Consider the following 18,928-nt stretch of genomic DNA (forward strand, 5'->3'; position numbering starts at 1 on the left):
TTGCTGCTTGGAATTGTTGCCCACGATTGACGATTTGAAACCCTAATATTTATTTTTATATATCTTGTCTGATTTGGATCTCTTCTAATTTGAGTTGTGTGACGTTTCTTTTTGCGGTATGTTGACAGTTGATTGCCTGAGTTAACTTATTCTCTTTATCAACCACCAAAAACAAACTATGGTAAGTGTCTTCAAAGGTTTCATTTTTTAACCATTAATGCTAGTTTAGTAATCACTTACATGTTGTTTTGTCTTAACCTTTGGAACTTAACACGATGCAGTTTTTCGATGGATACCATTATCATGGAACGACCTTTGAGCAGAGTTATCGCTGCTATCCGGCATCTTTTATCGATAAGGTTTGGTTTCATGTCTCTTCTTTAAGTTAATACCCTGATAAGTGAATCGAGGAGTTCTATTTTGTTGTAACATTACAGGTTCTACTTGCTGAAATCTGTAACAATTCTCAGATTCAGACTCAGAATTCTGCATACTTGATTTCTATTTTCTTGTTTCTAATTTGTATTCCCTTTTCTCGTCTTGCAGCCACAAATTGAAAGTGGTGACAAGAGTAAGTCCTTCTATCTAGACGCCATTGTTTGTTTTCATCCATATTGTTCAAGCTTGAAGTTTGATTTGTGTTTATTCTTTTTCAGTTATAATGCCACCATCAGCCCTTGATCGTCTAGGTATGCTCCCACTGATTTGCTCTTTTGAGTTTGATTTATTATGTTAAACTTGGGAAAATATCATAGCTCTAATATTGGGGAAACTTTACAGCTTCTTTGCATATTGACTATCCAATGCTGTTTGAGCTTCGTAATGCTGGAATTGAACGTGTTTCTCACTGTGGAGTCCTTGAGTTCATTGCAGAAGAAGGCATGATCTACATGCCATATTGGGTTCGTATCAGCCTCCTTTTTGGTTATCGGTTGATATTCTCGGGATTTTGCAGCTTTACCAAACTAATTGTTTGCTACTTTTATCTAATCCAGATGATGCAGAATCTGCTCCTGCAAGAAGGAGACATTGTGAGAGTTAGAAATGTCACTCTTCCAAAGGGAACTTACGTTAAACTACAGCCTCACACAAAAGACTTCCTCGATATCTCCAACCCGAAAGCCATGTGAGTCCATCTTATTTCGAACCCTCTCGTATTAGTCCTTATTTAATTATCTTTTGCCCATATCATGTTGGTTTTTACTTAGAAAAAAATGTATTATATTGAAGTTCTTCTTGTCTTCTGGCCCGTAGTTAGATGATTTCATTTGTTTCTGTTTGTTATCTATATTTCCTTGTGGCTTTCTGATGAATGAGTGAACCTTGCAGCTTGGAGACTGCTCTGAGAAATTACTCATGCCTAACCACTGGGGATAGCATTATGGTTCCATACAACAACAAGAAGTACTTTATAGATATAGTTGAAACTAAGCCTGCTAATGGAATCAGTATCATAGAAACAGACTGTGAGGTTGATTTCGCAACTCCCCTTGACTACAAGGAGCCTGAACGTACCACAGCACCTGCTGCAGCTAAGGGTCCGGCAAAAGGTATGTATTCATGGACATGGAATCATAAGATGGATATTCTTTTAGTCTATTAGCTTCAAGTTGTTGGATTTCATGTGTGTTTTTTTTTTTCAGCTGAGGAGGTTGTGGATGAACCTGAACCAAAGTTCAACCCTTTCACGGGATCTGGAAGACGGTTAGATGGGAGACCTCTTGCCTATGAGCCACCGCCTGCCTCTAGCCCAAAAGACAAACAGCCAGTTGTTGCTAATGGTAATGGACAGTCATCTGCAGCAAGTAGCTCAGAGAAAGCTGCGCGACAGGCACATGGAAAACTTGTGTTTGGGTCCAATGCCAACCGTGCTCCAAAAGAGGCTACTCCTCCTAAGGTAGTTATAAAAACTTTTTTTGATTAATGGCAAAACAGATATTGGAGTGGAACTGAGAGACAAATGCCTATGATTGACCTTTTCTAGGTTGGAGCTGGAAAAGAGACAAAGCAAGAAGAACAGGAGAAGAAAGAAGAGCCTAAGTTCCAAGCTTTCACTGGGAAGAAGTATTCATTGAGGGGTTGACCAACTCACACAATGAGTGTGCTCAGTTTATTTATGATCCCCTCATGTTGTGTATTATAAAGACTAGTGCCTCGAATTAAAAGGAAAACAAATAAGTTAATAAATCTCTGGCTTGTCTTGACTAGATTTGTTTTCTTTATCAGATTCAATCCCATTTCATACAGTTCCCTGCTCTTCTATATATTCTTACTGCATGATATAAGTCTGAGCACGTCATTCACATAATTTTTTCGTGAATAGCAAAGTTTGGCGCTTTATAGGTGAAGTCATTGGCTGAAGCCTGAAGAGGACCTGTGAGTTGGCTAAATTACCCTATGAATAAGAACAGTATATGAGAAAAATCCTATGTCTCAGTAATAATATCCTCTCAACACATCTGATAGATACATACATACATGATATATCCCTCGGAAAAAGAATATATTAGAGACGAAAAGAAAAGAATCTCTTGTTTTTCTGTGACAAATCCAATGCTACAACGGTGCTGTATGTGTCACCTTATTGCATAATGGCTTTGAGTGCATCTTTCACGTATTTGTACTTGAATTCAAAGCCAAGCTCTTTGGCTCTTGCAGGTAAAACCTTCTGTCCCTCCAGAACCACAGTGGCACCTTCTCCGAGCAAAGCTTTGAGTGCAAAGTCAGGAACTGGTAGCCACGATGGTCGGCTAAGAACGCTGCCTAGCTGCTGGCACATTTCCCCAAGTCTAACCGGATTCGGCGCAGTCCCATTAATAACTCCTGCCAACAACCAGCACCAATAGCACTATGCTTTAGCCCTTGACCTATTCCGTTTTTTTTTTGGGACAAACTCCGTTACCTATTCTTAAGACGAAACATAAAGGATATGTATGTTTGTTGTTACCTTTGTAGGATGGATTACTGAGGGCCTCGTAAATTAAGTTCACCAAGTCATCAACGTGAATCCAAGAGAACCTACACAATGAATTGTTTAAGAACGATCTTCAAAAATCGCAGAGAGCCATCAAGAGATAACCAGAAAAGTATCCAACTCAACTTTTACCATTGTTGTCCTGAACCAAGAGGTCCTCCAGCAAACATTTGGAAAAAGGGTATCATCATGGCTACAATGCACAAAAAAAATACTTTATCATCAGAGTATCTAAGTCCTTCACAAACAAATTTCATTAGCGTGTGAGAGCGAGAGAGAATACGCACCCAAAGCTCCACCATCTTTGCCAAGAACAACACCAATGCGGATAAGTGCCACTCTAACATCCTTATTCGCTTTCAGTGCAGTTCCTTCCCATTCTCTGCAAACCTAAGTTCACAAGTACATGTTTTATTTAAGAAGCAAATTTGGAGAACATGGAGTTAGATCGACATCTATCACCGCTAAGTACAAACAGTTATTTCAGGATCTAAACTAGAAAAAGATTCAGAATTTGCAAAAGGAATATATTCTAGGACATTTACCTCTGAGAGATAATCCTTCCCTGATGGACTATTTTCGTCGAATACTCCGGTCTCACTAGTACCTGGCAGTTAAAAAGAGGGTTAGAATTCTTGTTGACATGATTCACGAATCCAAACTTTGATGGCTCCCGCATATAGGATTGTAACAAACCATAGTAACCAACAGCCGTGGCGCTAACTAGAACGGTAGGCCTGGCTTCTGCTGGTGAATTATTCATCAACTCAACAACCTTCATGTAGTTAAAAAAAAATTGTAACCTTTTCATTAGGAAATCTCCTTAATATGTGAAAGCTTGGAACCACAATCAAATGACAAAAGACAGTATAATCACTAACTTTAGAGGTGACACGGATCCGGCTGTCCTTAATCTCTTTCTTGATCTGCAAAGCAAGCAAAGATATCAGTGGAGAAACGAAAAAGGATCAAACTTTAGAGAAAGGTGTAAGAAGAAAACTGACCTCGGGAGACCACCTTGTACTAATAGGCAGTCCTGCCAAGTTCACAACAGCAGTGGATCCTTGTACGCATTTTTTCCAATCCGGTTCTTCTGCAATCACAATACCTGGGAAATCCTTGGCTGAAAGGAGACCATTAAGAACAAGATGAATCAGATCAAAAGACTGGTAATATGATTAATCAAATCACATATGATCCTAAGCAGAATGAATGAACAGTCATTACCTTCTTACCAGGAAATATTTGCTCAGCTTTGGATTTAGAACGTGTTAAGACACGGATAGAGTGATTATCTGCAGAACGAACATTTGAAAAAGTTAAAGTACAGATTTGAATCATAACTAAGTCGAACGAGTGTGATCAGTGTATCATTATCATCTTACCAGCACGAAGTCTCTGAACCAGTCGTCTCCCTATGAATCCAGTTGCTCCAGTTACTGAAACTGTCATCTGATTTTCCAGGGAAAACAACAAAGACCACATTTTTTAATAGCTTCAATTGTATAATCAATGCAATGGGTTTGAATGAAAGTACCTTCTGAGATTTCTCGGAACTACACAGAACCATGAGTCTCCTGCTCCCTGGCACCTAAAAAAAATCCAAAATTTCCCGCAACGAATTAGAGGCTGAAAGAACAAAACTTTCAGAAAATAACAATTCAAAAACCCAAAATTGCGTACGGGGAAAGATGAAGTAGGAACGAAAAGAGCAGAAGAGAGAGCGAAGGAGGAGGAAAGAGACGTTGTTGAGCAGAAAAGCTCCATGGTGTTTCGCTGATATGATCGTTAACTCTGTGACTGTGGTGGAGACACATATATAACGTCTTGCACCAAGACCACTCAAAAGGCCTTTAATGGGCTTTACTAAAGGCCCATGAGTGAACCCAATGTGTGTTTTAGTCTCTCTGAAGTTTCAGAGGACGAAAGAGTGAGTGTGAGAGAGAGCGAGATGGCGGCGATGCAGTGGTGCGGCGCGATGGCGCGACGGATTATGATGACGCAGCGAACATCTGCAGCATTGAACTGTTCGGCGGCGAAATATTCATCTTTATCTCCGGCGTCTGCAGCTCCGGCGGTATCGGGAATGGATTTGTGCGGGAGAGGAGATAAGAAGACGAAGAAAGGGAAGAGATTCAAAGGATCGTACGGGAACTCGAGAGGGAAGAAGCAGAAGATGATTGAGCGAATCAAAGACAAGCTTGAGGTTCCCAGGTCTACTCCTTGGCCTCTCCCTTTCAAACTCATCTGAAACTTTTCTCTTCTTTTTTAGGGTTTTTTTTTTCTTGTTTGCCAACCAAAAAAATGTCGCCTTTAATGGTGTTGTCTGTATACTTCTTCTCATCATGAATCATTTGAGTATAAAACTCGTCTCTGTTCATGATTTGTGTTGTTTTCAACTCATTTGCGATTTTAGAGGCTTAGATGTTTCCCCTTGTGGCTTCATTTGGGATCTGAATCCAAATTATACTGAAATTAATAAGTTTTGATTTTGCAGTCGCTTATTTATACACAAGATTTGTTGATTGGTTCAAGCTTAAAAGCGTGTGTGAATTAATGAGAGTGTTTAGAGTGTTTCACCGAGAGCCTTTAACTTTTGGATTAGGTGGTTATAGGAAGATTATGCAACTGAACCACGTTTGATGCTTTGGTATGAATGTGTGTGTAACTGTGTAGTATAGTGTTTTGTTTGGTATGAATGGATGGCTGAATGTAGGATAGCAAATTTTGGCCTAAGAGACTACTAGTGACTCTCAGATTTGGAGTTGTATAAGATTTTTGAAAACCCGCCTTGTTGCATATCACACTTTCAAATGGCGAGAACTTGTTTGTATTCATTGATTTGAATAGGACGAGAGGTCAGACAGTTTCCTGTTCGAGTTTGCAGTTTTGTTGGTTGAAGATCTAGTTCCAAGATATCATATTGAGTAACGTGCTCACTATAATTATGGTTGCTCTCTGCATATTTAGACGGTTTGAGTGATGTTAGCCTTTATGTTTTGTAGTTCCTGGTGATGATCATAGATTGCTCAATATCTCTGTTTTTTTTAGTTGTTATTTTTACTCTTCTTTCAATTTTGGCCTTTACTGTTGTTTTACATTGTAGAAACTAAAACTAAAAACATTTTAGACAAAAACGACAGTGTTTAGAACCTGAGCATTCATTTGGGCTTCGGAATTGTAGTTAGCAGAATTGATCGGTCTTGTTCAACGAATTCGTATCGATGTTGGACAAATGTCACGCACATTTTGAAAACTATGTTTCGTTGCGCTAAAATAGGACAAGGGTCGATATCATATTACCCAAAAGCCTTACCAGTTAAAGAAAAAACATCAGAATGTGTTGATGTCAGCTTACAAATCAAAATCCCCATGAAACCAACAATAAAAATAGAGACAGATCCATCTTAAGCTGTAGAAACATGAAATTTTTCATCAAACACCAGCGCCTAGAAGATTTACACATACAACCTCAAAAACCATTATATGAACGTGTTTGAACTCTCTATTAGAATTAGAAAAGCGTGGCCATGCTTTTTCTCCAGTTAAGTGATCTCCGTGTTGTTGGAAGCGGAGGCGTGAAGCTCAGACTAAACATCTCCTTCATAGCTCTTCCTTGCTCCACGAACCTAACAAGCTTCGCTACAACCGCTGCGCTTTCAACCACGTGGGTTATGTCGTTGGGTTTACTCCAGAGCTGGTTCGCTAGCTGCAACCTCCGGCGTTTCGAGTTCACAGCAATTCCAAACTTCTGGTAAAGTCTCTTCCTTTCCTCTCCAGTAAACCTCTTCCCGACAAGCTTGCTTAGCATCCGTCTCTCCCTATGAAGCGCCTTTAGGCTACAGCAAAACCGAGCATTAGCTTTTTGCAGCGGATACAAAATCAAACGCTAAAAGTACTAACCTTGAAGCTACTGTTAGTGTTTGTCCTCTTTCAAAGGCATGGTTTCCCTGAGAGAAGCTTTCTTTCATAAATGAAAGTCTTCTTAGCTCTACTCCAATGTATATTGAATCCGCTTGATCTCCCGTGAAGAGCAAGAAGAAGTATGTTCTATGCACCAGCGAGACATGACATGTTTGCCACAGCCCCAGAATCTGTTCTCTCTGTCTCTCAAATTCGTCCGACCAGTTTGTCATCGTCCCAGACACCTCTTCCTCCATAGCGTCCACACCAATGTCCTTCCCCATCTTCCCTGAATTCTCAGTGTCCGAAACCTGAAAAGAGAGCTCCACATAAGAAGTTGCTTCTTTGTAGAAAGGATAGAGACGGCTATAACGGTTTTTACCATCTCCTTCAGCCCTTCAACAAATGACCGAATGCTGGTGATACCTCCACCGTCTCCCACCAACGGTGTTCCAACACTGTGAGCCTCAGTGGAATCACTTCCGCGGGAGGACATTGAATCTTCCCTCAACAATTTCCCACCAGAACCGAACTCTAAATCAGGAAACACGATACCATGAACCTCCGGTCTTCCAGGGTAGTCCATCTCCAGGGCATCAGGAGGAGTGCTTGTGCCCGGCATGGTTTCTCCACGGCTCCAACTCTGCCTCCTCCTGACACTTCTAACACTTGACGGGGTACTGTTTTGAGCATGACCTGTTCCACCGTTTGCCTCTGTGTTGTGGCCCAGAATTGTTTCTGCATCTGTCCTTTCTTCACTGTTGTTATTAATGTCACTGGTTGATTCATCGTCCATCTCAATGCATTGTACTTCTTTGCAGTATTCTTCTGATTGATCTCCTAAATGCCCAGATGACAATTCCTCCTCCAGATCATCAGAGTGAGACCTAACATGAGCTCTTGCAGTTGACAGAGGCGTAGATGTCCCATCTGATATGAAACTGGTCCTATCTGGATCAACCACGCCTGATGTCTCTGACACTGAACCATCCTCCCACTTGTTGGTACGGTTACGATTATGCGGAGCCCCAGCCTTTCAAAATTTGAAAAGAAAAAAAACAAATGGATGAAACTAGAAATGCTATCAAACTGTAAAAGATTATTTGATAAACTGTCGATTGAACTGAGATACCTTTGAAGACTCATCGTGTTCCACCATCTTCATAAAATCGTCAAGCCGAGATTGGGCAATATCCCGCCGTTTTGTCATTTCTGCAAGCTGCTTCTCCATCTGCATGATATCAAACCTTAATCAGAATAAACCCAACTATCCAAAAGTAAACCAACCACCCCTGCCAACGGATCTGTTAAAACTACTACTGGGTTTCCACAATAGCACAAACCTTCTGTATCTGAAGATCTTTCTTTCTCAGCGCAACCCCACAATCGCAGCTTAAGGTGGCAGGGGCTGGGTTTCTCAGCTCGCTCTCGAGCCTGGCTAGCTCACGCTGTAGCTGCTTCACCAAAGCCTTGTCTGACATGACAACATTGATCTGTGCCTTTGTTGTAACTTCCTTGGCACAGCAGGCAAACAGAAGAGTGTTTCTAGTCTGCTCTACATGACTCCTCGCTGGACTCAGCGTGCAGACTATGGCTGTTCTGGCATTGCCCCCCAAGCATGGCTGAAGAATACGTGTGAGCTTGGAGTCTCTATAATTGATGTGTCCTTGTCTTCCATTGCTGCATCATGTTGACAGTCTTTATATCAAAGCACATTAAGTTTCAAAAAGATAAATAAAGATGCTTGTAGAGTTCGAATTGTGTTTGTTAATATTGATCAACAGCACATGCTACAAATTGTAAGGTTACAGTGTCAGCCGAAGTATCACTTCCACACCTGAGTTTACGTATCACGGTTCCTAGGGTCAACAAACTTCTATTGATATGACAACCCTCCTTAAGTCTTGCCCCAGCTGATAAGGCCTGCGATGCGCGCTCGCTCCCCGCCAAATCAATAAAATTCTGCACATAAGAAACAATGAGCACAAACAAGATGATCGGCAAAGCTTAGAACCTTGAGACGCATATAAATAAAGTAGATAATAACATACCACACTCGCCATGAGAGTGGTTGAGTTCTCTTTGCCTAAGAACTCACGAGCAGAGCTTTCAACTGTCTACAAAAAGTTAATAATTTAGATTATGCGAAGATAAAAAAAAAGGGAAATCATTTAGATCCAGTACTAGAAAAGAGCTTAACTAGTTTGATAATTTGATGCGATCTTGAACTTCTCTCATTTAATGAGGTTTCACCAATCTTCCGCTGTGCTGCAATAAGAACATCAAGAAGTACAGACACGTAGTGAGAGATATTTTTTACACAACAATTTGTGCAGAATAACCTGAGTTGCAAATCTGGAGCAAACTACATAACTATCAGCTCGTTTGTAGTAATGGAAAATAGGTGGACTATATGAGAATATTACCTTCACAAACAGAGATAAGATCCTTCAAATGGTTCCAATCTCTCAGGGTTTCCTCTGTGGCTTTTTCAACGACGGCCCCTTTCTAAATTGAAGAAAAAAAAAACACGAGAAGAAAGTCACACACCATTATTAACAAAAAGCACTTACAGTAAGGAGAAAACAGCAATGTTTCACCTCAGGGTCATCTCGTAGCCTCAGTGGTGTACTATCCGGGCTGAGAAGATCTCGGATGGCCTCATTGTAGATCTCTATAGCCGAAAATTTCACAACAAATGCCCTATCTTCATTCTGCAGCGCCCAGTGCAATTAGCGAAAACGAGAAATACAAATCAAAGTAGTGTGCGAGAAAATCAGACTTAATTTTTGGCAGTACCTTAAATATATAATCAAATATGTCAGCCACAGCAAACTCGGTAATTCCAGACATAGTGTATGTCTTTCCACTGCTAGTCTGACCGTACGCGAAAATACTAGCTGAGAAACAATAATTAATGCATCATTTTAGCTTTCCATGTCATTGATGTCTACATCATTACAACAATAAAGGAAGCTTACAGTTAATTCCTTTGACAACCGAGAGAGCAACTTCCTTAGGGCCATCTTCGTAAACTTGTCTGGTTGGGCATTCACCTCGGTACACTCTATCTGTCACCAAAATGTTTAAAGAGAAATGGGCATTCAAATCAACTCATGGATGTGATATACAGGTGTGAAATTCACAGGGACAAGCCCAGGTAGAATAAAGTTAATAGAAGAGGTTGGAACGGTTCAAAGAAAACAAAAACTGAAGTTAATTCAAGTACACCATGGCGATTCTTACCAAATGAGTATGCAGAAGGAAAAGTTGAGCCCTCACGCAATGTGTTTCTGTATAACACAGTAGTGTCGTTGATGCATTCCCAATCTGCAGCTTCATTAGCCAAGATCTCTTTCTCGTTCAGAGGTCTAAGTCTAACCAGAACCAATATCTTCTCTTCCCGGGCAACATGCACCTGTGTCTTCTCCATTTTTTTCAGCTCTTCTCCAGCAATAGCTCCCATTGCTCACTGGTCAAATCAACAATAATACACAATGAGCTTTTTAAACAGAGGAAGCTCGTTACATTTTTGAAGTTTGATGCATTTCATTCATATTTTAACAAGTGCTGAAAGCTTTCAAGAACATAACAGATCTAAGAAGAGACAAAAAAAAGTCATTATTTTCCAACTAACACAACCATAAAAAAAATGTTAAAGCCCAGACATCTCATCTTACCAGAAGAAGAACCTTAAAAAAAAAATAGAGAAAACTAGAACAGTTCAACAAAGCAAACTCAATAGTATCAGAGTAAAGTCAATTACACTGCAACTAAACACCAGAGTTCAAAATTTCTGCAACACACTGCTTAAACAGAAAGAAAGAAAAAGAAGAGCGAAAGAGAGATGACTTATTACTTATTAATAGGGATGGGATATTGTAATTAGAAAAAACAAAAGAGAGTTTACTTAGAAGGTGATCAAGCTTTTAACTGTTAGAAGAAGAAACAAACGAAAAAAAAAAAAAAAGAGTACCGACTTTTATTCATTAGTGGTCACCCACTATGCTTGAAAACGAAGTAATGTATCATCGATCTAAAGTTTCTTTAATAGAAATACAAGTAAAGAAAAGGTCCCACAGAAGCACACATTCTGTGTTAAAACGCATCTCTATATTTTAATAGCAAAGAGAGGAACTCAAAAAAGGAAAAGTTATCATCATATTCAAAGTACTTTGATTTGCAATCTTACACACGCAAAAGGAGACAGAAGAAAGAAGAAAGGATAGAAAAAATTAATATAGAAATAGTTGTTGTATTCACAAGTCTTTCTCTCACCAATGCACTTGAGTTTTCATAATAATGCAAGTAAAGGAAAAACAAAAAAAAAAAAAAAAAGCCTGAGTTTAACATTAAACAATGGGTAGGAGTAGGACTAATTGAATATAATAAATAATATATGAATTTGACTAGAATGCAATCAAAATACCCCACATCTTGAGACTAAACCCTAAAATCTTCAATCTTTCATTCATATACAATGTGAGTAAACAAACTGTGTGCTAGATGTTGGATATGTGTTAAAGAAGAGAGGGCTTTTTATACCTGACCAAGTGAAAGTATATAGTTTGTTGTCTTTCTTCCTCAAAGTGACGCCGTTTCTTCTTCACAGACCTCTAATCTGAAACATCCACCACAGAAGATTTGAGCATTAAAAACACACACACACAGAGAAGTGATTTTGAGAGTGGAATCGAAAAATTAAATAAACCCTAGGAGGGGTGGGCACCGTATAGTGTTCTGAATCTATCAAGCGAATCTTAAAATTAAAAAAAAAAAAAAAAAAAAAAAAAAAAAAAAAAAAAAAAAANAAAGAAAAAACGCAGAATCGTTCTCCACATAAAATTAAAAAATATACCAAAAATAGCAATCTCGATCTAAAAAATAGGGAAAGAGGAAACACTTGACCCAAATAAATTCCTCTAAGCTTCAATCTTGTCAAAAAAATCAAAAATCGGAGGAGAAATCTATATAGGGTATGTATGGGATAATAAAACAGTGGAATCAAAAGCTAACCATTGATCTCTCTCTCTATATATATATCACTAGTGCGAAGAATACGGAGAGAAATAGAGATACATAGAGAGATAAAGAGAATCACAGTAAAGTCACCTTCTTCTTCTTCTTCTTCGTCGTCTGCTCTACTCCATCTTTCTCATGCTGCTTTTTGTCGTCGTCGTCATCTATCTCTTTCTCTAAAAAATTGCCATTTGTTTTGGTTCGGCTCTCTCTCTGCGTGTGAAGGAGGAGGGACCAATGAGCACTGATTTGGTCCCGCAAATCTCGTAGCCAAGCGCCTCTCTCTCTCTCTCTTCTCTCTATTTGTTGAACCGATGGAGAGAGTGTGTGCGGTGGAAGGAAGATACCAACTGAAATACCAAATTTACCCTCTAGAACGTTGTCGGGAATCTGATTAAAGCCCCTTCTTGCCACGTTGGCTTTTTTTTTTAATTCCTCTTTTATATTTTAATATAACTAGGATTCATACTTTCGCAATGTACCGGATAAAGTATTTTAGAAAAAAAACTAAATTTAAAATTTAAAATTTAAAATTATATATTATATATTATAAAAATATATAAATGTAATAGAATAGTTTGAATATATAAACTGTTATTAAAAGCACAACCATCAAAAAAAAATTTATAAAAAATACTATGTAGAATAGATGTAACTTTGCAAAACATATTGTTTAAAGTATTATAAATATAAAATATTTTTATGAAGAATTATGGTAAAGAGCTACAATTAAAAAAAAAAGTGATTCTAACTGAGAATATTGAACTAATGTTGTAATGAATAAATATAATTTTATATAATTTGGATAGTTGTAAAAACCGTTGAGAGTGAAATTTTATATTATTTTGTGTCATGACAAATAAATGAAAACAGCTCAAACAGAAAAATATATATAGATTTCAGAAGATATGAATATTCGAAAAGACACAACTCAACAATGAACAGTTGCAACTTTACAAAAAAAAAAAAACTGTTACAACGAACAATCATAATTTTTGTAAAATACACTATTTAAATTTTTTACAATTTTTTTTTAAAATTATTTAAAATGTACAATTGAAAAAAAACACAATTTTTGGTGTAATTTCCTCCGATTTCCTATTATATATAGATACTAATTTCTATTCCTTAAATTTAATGCGCGATATATATATTCTTCTCAGTTACTAACTAAGACACGTGACACGAAGACCACTGCTTTTTATAGCCGTTGAGAGAGAGGTACGGAGCCCAAAGGTGTTTCTTGAGACTCTCTTTTTATTACTATTATTTATATACCAAACATTTTATTTTACAACTTTTTCTACTATTTTCCTCATACTCAGTTTACCGAACAAACGTGAAATTAGTTAAACGGCGAAAATCACGGATCGCTTTTTTTGTTTTTTTTGTCGGTCCATTTATCTTACACAAGTTTTTTATCTTTATTTTACCAGATAATTAAATAAACAAGAGAAAATGATAAAGTCAAAAAAGCCATTTAAGGCACACTAGTAACTATCAGTCCATATCTTCTTCTTTTTTCCCCACAAGTCATAAACCCTTATTAACTGTAATTAATGCTCCATGTAATAAATTACAAACATAACTCCATTTTAATTGTATCCTCAAACCTCAATTTATAACATAAGTTTATGGGGTAATTTAACTCTCAAACGGTCAAACCAATGTATTTGTATACTCCTTTAATACAATGTGTTAATCGATGACCTAGTTTACATACAAATGAGTGAAGTTGGTAACATAACTTTGACCTCAAATCCATTGTCAAATTGGTAAAGCTTGAACACAACGTTAATTTTCTTGTAATTAAATTACTTCCTATCTGGAAACATCAGTCAGTGGCTTTAATTACACTGACCGAAGATAAGATAAGATAAGTGATTCGACGAAACTCATATGTTTTGCAGCCTTGCAGGTGGTTTGGGTTTGGCACCAACAAAAAAAAAAGTGTCAATGAAGGAAAAAGGAACATTACGTGGGCTTACACATAAAGCCCAATATAATAGGTATTCGGCTAAGAACAAGAAGATCCAAAACATAGACATCGAAAATTGGGTTGTTAAACAACGTTAAAACTTGAGAGCAGAGTGGGGAAACCAAAGGAACTAAGACTATCCTCATTGGTATTGGTAGTCCTTAGATGTTTCTTAGTAAATTTCTTAGGTATAGTTTTTAATTGTTAATGAACAAAAGCTTAAGGATTGAAAGAAACGATTCTTATTTTAGGATCAAAAGAAACGTTTTTTGGTGGACAGGTGGTGCGATGAGATTAATTTGGTAAATTTTATTTGGCATTTCTCTTTCTTTTTCGTGTGTTCTCTCTTCTCTCTCTCGCTCTGTCAAAGGCAAATGCAATTTCCATTGAATTTTTTCTTCTCTTCCAATAGATTTTTTTCTTCTCTTCCAATTGATTCCCACGTCTGATTCTCCATGGATTCGGCGTCGATTTGGTTCCGGTGAAGCAGACGGCATTTGATTCTGGTGAAGATCGATCTGTCGAAACCCTAATATTTGGGGAAGATTCAAGCACTTCGATTGCGTTAGGTAATTGACTCAATCTTAATTTATTTATGTATTTGCGCGTTATTTGCGAGTTAGAAGAGTTTCATCAATTGTTTGTTTTGTATGTTTATAAATCATGGATATAGGATTCGTTTTTGTTTAAATTTCATGGGTTTTGAGTCCATATAAGTCTGCTTGGAAGTAATTGAAAAAGTGAGAAATGATGCATATGATCCGATTAGTCAAGAGTGTAGAACTCTGTATTTGGTTAGATGGTTGGTTGATTCTGAGTTTTTGTGTTTGTTTTATGAGTGTTATGAGTTGATCTATGTAATAGTCCGAGTGCTTTATGAGTATTATGAGTTATAGTTTCATTGTTTTGATATGTATCAGACTTTGTGGTTCATTGTTTTGATTTTATGAGTTATAGTTTCATTGTTTTGATATGTATTCAAACTCTGTAAACCAGCCTCTGTGGTTCATTACCAGCCTATGTGGTTCATAAGCAAACTGTAAATTGTTTTTTCATAGTCGGATTGAGTTAGTAGTTGGTTGTTGGTTGTTGTGTCTTTAATGGATGTCTTTACACAATTGGTATTAAGACTCATGTACTTGTATTTATGCTTTAATGGATGTCTTTACACAGTTAGTTTCATTACACAGTTAGTTTCATTACTAACCATTTCTTGTTTCTTGTTTTGTGAGTTTCTTTTAGTTGAGCTCAAGCAAGTCACAGTTAAGGCGACAAGGAAACAACATTTCAACCAACCGAAAAAGGTAAATATACACCTAACTGGTTAGAAACCAATTGATTGCTTTGTTTGTTTGGTAGTATCTATTTTGGGGTAGTGAGTTATAGCATGACTGTTTATTTGTGCTCCTATGTGTACTTCTTTGTGACTAGGTTGTCATTAGTCTTAATTGGTGGTTGTTCTGTCATTAATGGAAGTGACTAGGTAGTGTATTCATTGTGTGTTTGGTGTCGAAAATTAATTGTAACTCCAATATACTTCACCTTATAAACTAAGCTTTTCTTGATCTTTAAACCACAAACCCGAATATCTTCCAAGCATAAACCGTTTTTCTTTTCTTTCCATATTCTTCTAAATCCCATTTGCTACTATGGAGTCTGACCATGATCTAAATCAGTCCACAAATTTTGTGGGACTTATGAATAGTCAGCAGGGGAGTGGCTATCCTCAAACCATTTCTTTTGATTCCCTCTACCCAAATATACCTACTCTTTCGTCACCAGTGCCTCTCTTTAGTTCCCAAGTCAGTTATGCAGCTTCCCCAAGTGAAGACACAACTGCAAGTCGTAGGGAAAGAAGGAAATGGACACCTTCTGATGACCGGATTCTCATTAGCGGGTGGTTAAACACCAGCAAGGATGCTGTGAAAGGCAATGATCAGAAGGGCAGAACTTTCTGGAAAAGGGTTGCTGATTAATTTTCAGATAGTTCACTTTCTGATGGCAATGAGAAGATAGGGCCAATTCAGTGTAAACAGAAATGGGCTAAGATTGGTGATACGGTCGGGAAGTTTTGTGGAACGTATGCTGCTGCGGTGAGGGCTAAAACTAGTGGTCAGAATGAGGATGATATAATGAAGATAGCGTATGATATGTACTACAACATTTATCAGAAAAAATTCGTTCTTGAGCATTGTTGGTTAGAGTTACGCTATGACCAGAAATGGTGTGAGAGTGTTAATGGTAAAGCACCTGAAGTAAGCAACAAGAAAAGACTCTTTGATGATCCTGCACAATCTTCAGCTTCTCAGACCGACGGTAACATAGATGAGCCAACAAACACAAGGCCTACTGGTAGAGACGCTAGTAAGGCCAAACAGAGGAAGACTCATACAGAAGCGAAGGAAGAGAAGGCTTTGAAGGAGTACCAAAGCATGTGGGAAATAAAGAAGGAAGAATTGGTGCTGAAAGAGAGATTGTCAAAAATGCAAATTCTTGACAGTTTGCTGGCCAAAAGTGGACCTCTTACTCCGAAAGAAGAAGCTATGAAAGAGAAGCTGCTTGACTTAGTGGATGATTAGTTTTAGAACAAATCTGGTCGAGAAGTGTCCTGTTTGCGTCTGTTGAGTCTGTTGAGGCTAGTTGAGTCTTGTTGAGTCTTGTTGAGTCTTGTTTGATTATAAGTTAAGTCTTGTTTGATTATAAGTTGATGTGTAAGCGAATGTCTAATTTCTTGTTTGTCTAATGCTTTTGTTAACCGAACAAGGAACACATGGGGCGATATATATATGGCTCTGCTTTCTCGGGAAGTAATGGTTATCTGGTTGACGAAGAATCTAGCCATCGGCTATATGATAACATTTTTCTTACTCGGTATTGTATATGTCACATGCTTTTGTTTTTTGCTACTCGTTCAATAACCATCAATTGTTCACATGTGAACATATCACATGATATTGTTTTTTTCCTACACAAGAATACAACAAGGATCACAAGATATATGAGAACAAATAACTAACACAAAAATACAACATATATAACTACAACAAAGTCTCACGGGAACTGTAAGAAAAGAATCACAAGATACACAATTTACTTCTATATATAGAACATCTCTTCTACTTATTCAAATCATTCACAAGTAACTTCTCAAAATTCTTACTATAGTCATTTAATTTTTTTTTTCAATGGGTTCTTCTTCTCATTCACATTTTAATTTTGCAAAGGACGATGATCCACTTTTTGAGTCCTATTTTGCAAATTTTTTTGATAACCATGATATTCATGGACAAGCTTTTGTGAAAAAGAAAAAGAAACGGGAATTCATTGAAAAAAATCGGGAAGAAGGCCACAACCGTTTGTGGAATGATTATTTCAGTGAATCTCCGACATACCCTCCCCATATATTCCGACGATGTTTTAGAATGAACAAGCTATTATTCTTGCGTATTGTCGACCGTCTTACTGCAGAAGATCCTTATTTCCGACAAAGAAGAGATGCCACAGGAAGGCTTGGTCTTTCTCCGATCCAAAAATGTACTGCAGCAATTAGGCTACTAGCATATGGTGGCGGGTGTGATACGGTGGACGAATATGTCCGACTTGGTGAAACAACTGCTCGAAAATGTTTGCAACATTTTGTCAGTGGAGTTGTCAATTTCTTTGGCGATGAATATCTAAGAAGACCCACACCAGAGGATCTTCAGAGATTACTATATGTTGCAGAAGAACGTGGATTTCCCGGGATGGTTGGAAGCATCGACTGTATGCATTGGGTTTGGAAGAATTGCCCAACAGCTTGGAAAGGCATGTATACACGAGGATCCGGCAAACCAACAATTGTTTTAGAGGCGGTCGCGTCATATGATCTCTGGATATGGCACGCCTTTTTTGGATCTCCAGGTACTTTTAACGATATTAATGTTCTTGATCGATCTCCCGTCTTTGATGATATACTTTATGGTCAAGCTCCACAAGTTACCTACTACGTTAACGGCAAAGAGTACAATTTGACTTACTATCTGACAGACGATATTTATCCGAAATGGCCAACTTTTATTCAATCCATACCACTACCACAGAGTCCAAAAGCATCTTTATTTGCTGAACGCCAAGAAAGTGCCCGAAAAGATGTTGAGCGTGCTTTCGGTGTCCTACAAGCTAGATTCGCCGTAATCAAAAATCCATGTCTTTTATGGGATAAAGACAAAGTGGGATTGATTATGAGGGCGTGTATCATACTTCACAATATGATTGTGGAAAATGAACGAGATGGATACACTCAAGCTGACGTTTCTGATTTCCCACAAAGAGATGGTGTGGATCTTTCATATTCTATCAATATGGCTTCAAATATCAGCAATGTGCTGAATGGTCAAACAATAATTCGTGATAGAGAAGTGCATCACCAATTGAAACATGATTTAGTTGGACATTTATGGACTAAATTTGGGTATTAAATTTGTTTCATGTTTAATTAAATATGTTTTTATGTTTTATTTCATGTTGTGTGTTATGTTTTTGTTTTTTAATGTTTTGTATTTTAATTTTAAATGTTATATGTTATTTTATGTTTTTATTATTAAAATATGTTTCTATGATATATAAAATAATTTTGAATATTTAAGTTATTAATTATTATTTTACTATATTTATTACTAGAAAACACCTAAACTTGGTTCTACCAATAATCAACAAAATTTTCCTTTTCTCTTAACAAAGTTTCTTCTCCCCTTTTTATTATTAAAAATTGTCTTAAGAAATAACTAAAAAACACACTAATGAGAATAGTCTAATGTCATATCAAACAATTCAACATATACTTGACTTTTTGTACATTGTTATGACTTATGAATCATACCAACTTTTGTTATCTAGTTTTCAATTCAATAACAATTAGCTTGTACTAACAATATCATAGTAAAACTTCCCTCTAGAACCTTTGTTTATGGCTGGTAACATATGGCAAACTTAGAACGAATATGACATAGATAGACTGTATGTGTTTGTTTATAGTTTACAAGAGAGCAAAAAAAAAAAAAAAAAAAAAAAAAAAA

At 37.3% G+C, this 18,928-nt stretch overlaps 5 protein-coding genes and 1 long non-coding RNA gene across 9 annotated transcripts; 4 read left to right on the forward strand and 2 right to left on the reverse strand.

Moving 5' to 3' along the window:
- Positions 75–2,250, forward strand: LOC104751783 (ubiquitin fusion degradation protein 1 homolog). Its single transcript, XM_010473804.1, has 9 exons — positions 75–181; positions 282–359; positions 547–571; positions 657–689; positions 781–902; positions 996–1,126; positions 1,330–1,550; positions 1,644–1,897; positions 1,985–2,250. Exons 1-9 carry the CDS (start codon positions 179–181, stop codon positions 2,081–2,083), a joined length of 966 nt encoding a protein of 321 aa, XP_010472106.1. The 5' UTR covers positions 75–178; the 3' UTR covers positions 2,084–2,250.
- LOC104751784 (epimerase family protein SDR39U1 homolog, chloroplastic) lies at positions 2,380–4,770 on the reverse strand. 2 transcript variants are annotated; one of them, XM_019238305.1, is made up of 12 exons: positions 4,658–4,758; positions 4,512–4,565; positions 4,360–4,426; positions 4,210–4,269; positions 3,979–4,097; positions 3,856–3,900; positions 3,671–3,749; positions 3,520–3,581; positions 3,262–3,364; positions 3,107–3,167; positions 2,948–3,018; positions 2,380–2,867 (listed from the first exon to the last, which is right to left on the reverse strand). In XM_019238305.1, exons 1-12 carry the CDS (start codon positions 4,739–4,741, stop codon positions 2,764–2,766), a joined length of 909 nt encoding a protein of 302 aa, XP_019093850.1. In that variant the 5' UTR covers positions 4,742–4,758; the 3' UTR covers positions 2,380–2,763. The 2 variants fall into 2 exon arrangements, with proteins under 2 accessions (XP_019093850.1, XP_010472107.1); XM_010473805.2 differs by having other exon boundaries at positions 2,399–2,823; positions 4,658–4,770.
- Positions 4,884–5,473, forward strand: LOC104751785 (30S ribosomal protein S31, mitochondrial). Its single transcript, XM_010473806.1, has one exon. It carries the CDS (start codon positions 4,926–4,928, stop codon positions 5,223–5,225), a length of 300 nt encoding a protein of 99 aa, XP_010472108.1. The 5' UTR covers positions 4,884–4,925; the 3' UTR covers positions 5,226–5,473.
- On the reverse strand, positions 6,274–12,192 carry LOC109124795 (kinesin-like protein KIN-7E). Of its 3 annotated transcripts, XM_010473808.2 has the most exons (15): positions 11,990–12,192; positions 11,423–11,498; positions 10,124–10,349; positions 9,859–9,948; positions 9,677–9,777; positions 9,478–9,591; positions 9,304–9,385; positions 9,078–9,145; positions 8,929–8,994; positions 8,715–8,839; positions 8,221–8,557; positions 8,010–8,108; positions 7,260–7,910; positions 6,878–7,188; positions 6,274–6,813 (listed from the first exon to the last, which is right to left on the reverse strand). In XM_010473808.2, exons 3-15 carry the CDS (start codon positions 10,341–10,343, stop codon positions 6,489–6,491), a joined length of 2,589 nt encoding a protein of 862 aa, XP_010472110.1. In that variant the 5' UTR covers positions 10,344–10,349; positions 11,423–11,498; positions 11,990–12,192; the 3' UTR covers positions 6,274–6,488. The 3 variants fall into 3 exon arrangements, with proteins under 3 accessions (XP_010472110.1, XP_019093849.1, XP_010472111.1); XM_019238304.1 differs by lacking the exons at positions 11,423–11,498; positions 11,990–12,192 and adding an exon at positions 10,737–10,752; XM_010473809.1 differs by lacking the exons at positions 11,423–11,498; positions 11,990–12,192 and adding an exon at positions 10,644–10,720.
- On the forward strand, positions 14,126–16,772 carry LOC109129573. Its single transcript, XR_002035806.1, has 3 exons — positions 14,126–14,176; positions 14,287–14,443; positions 15,117–16,772. It is a non-coding gene; the product is annotated as an uncharacterized LOC109129573 (long non-coding RNA).
- On the forward strand, positions 17,297–18,331 carry LOC104753911. The gene has a single exon (XM_010476094.1). The coding sequence runs from the start codon at positions 17,297–17,299 to the stop codon at positions 18,329–18,331; it is 1,035 nt and encodes a 344-aa protein (XP_010474396.1).

Source organism: Camelina sativa, chromosome 16, assembly GCF_000633955.1.
Source record: "Camelina sativa cultivar DH55 chromosome 16, Cs, whole genome shotgun sequence".
NCBI classification, from domain to species: domain Eukaryota; kingdom Viridiplantae; phylum Streptophyta; class Magnoliopsida; order Brassicales; family Brassicaceae; genus Camelina; species Camelina sativa.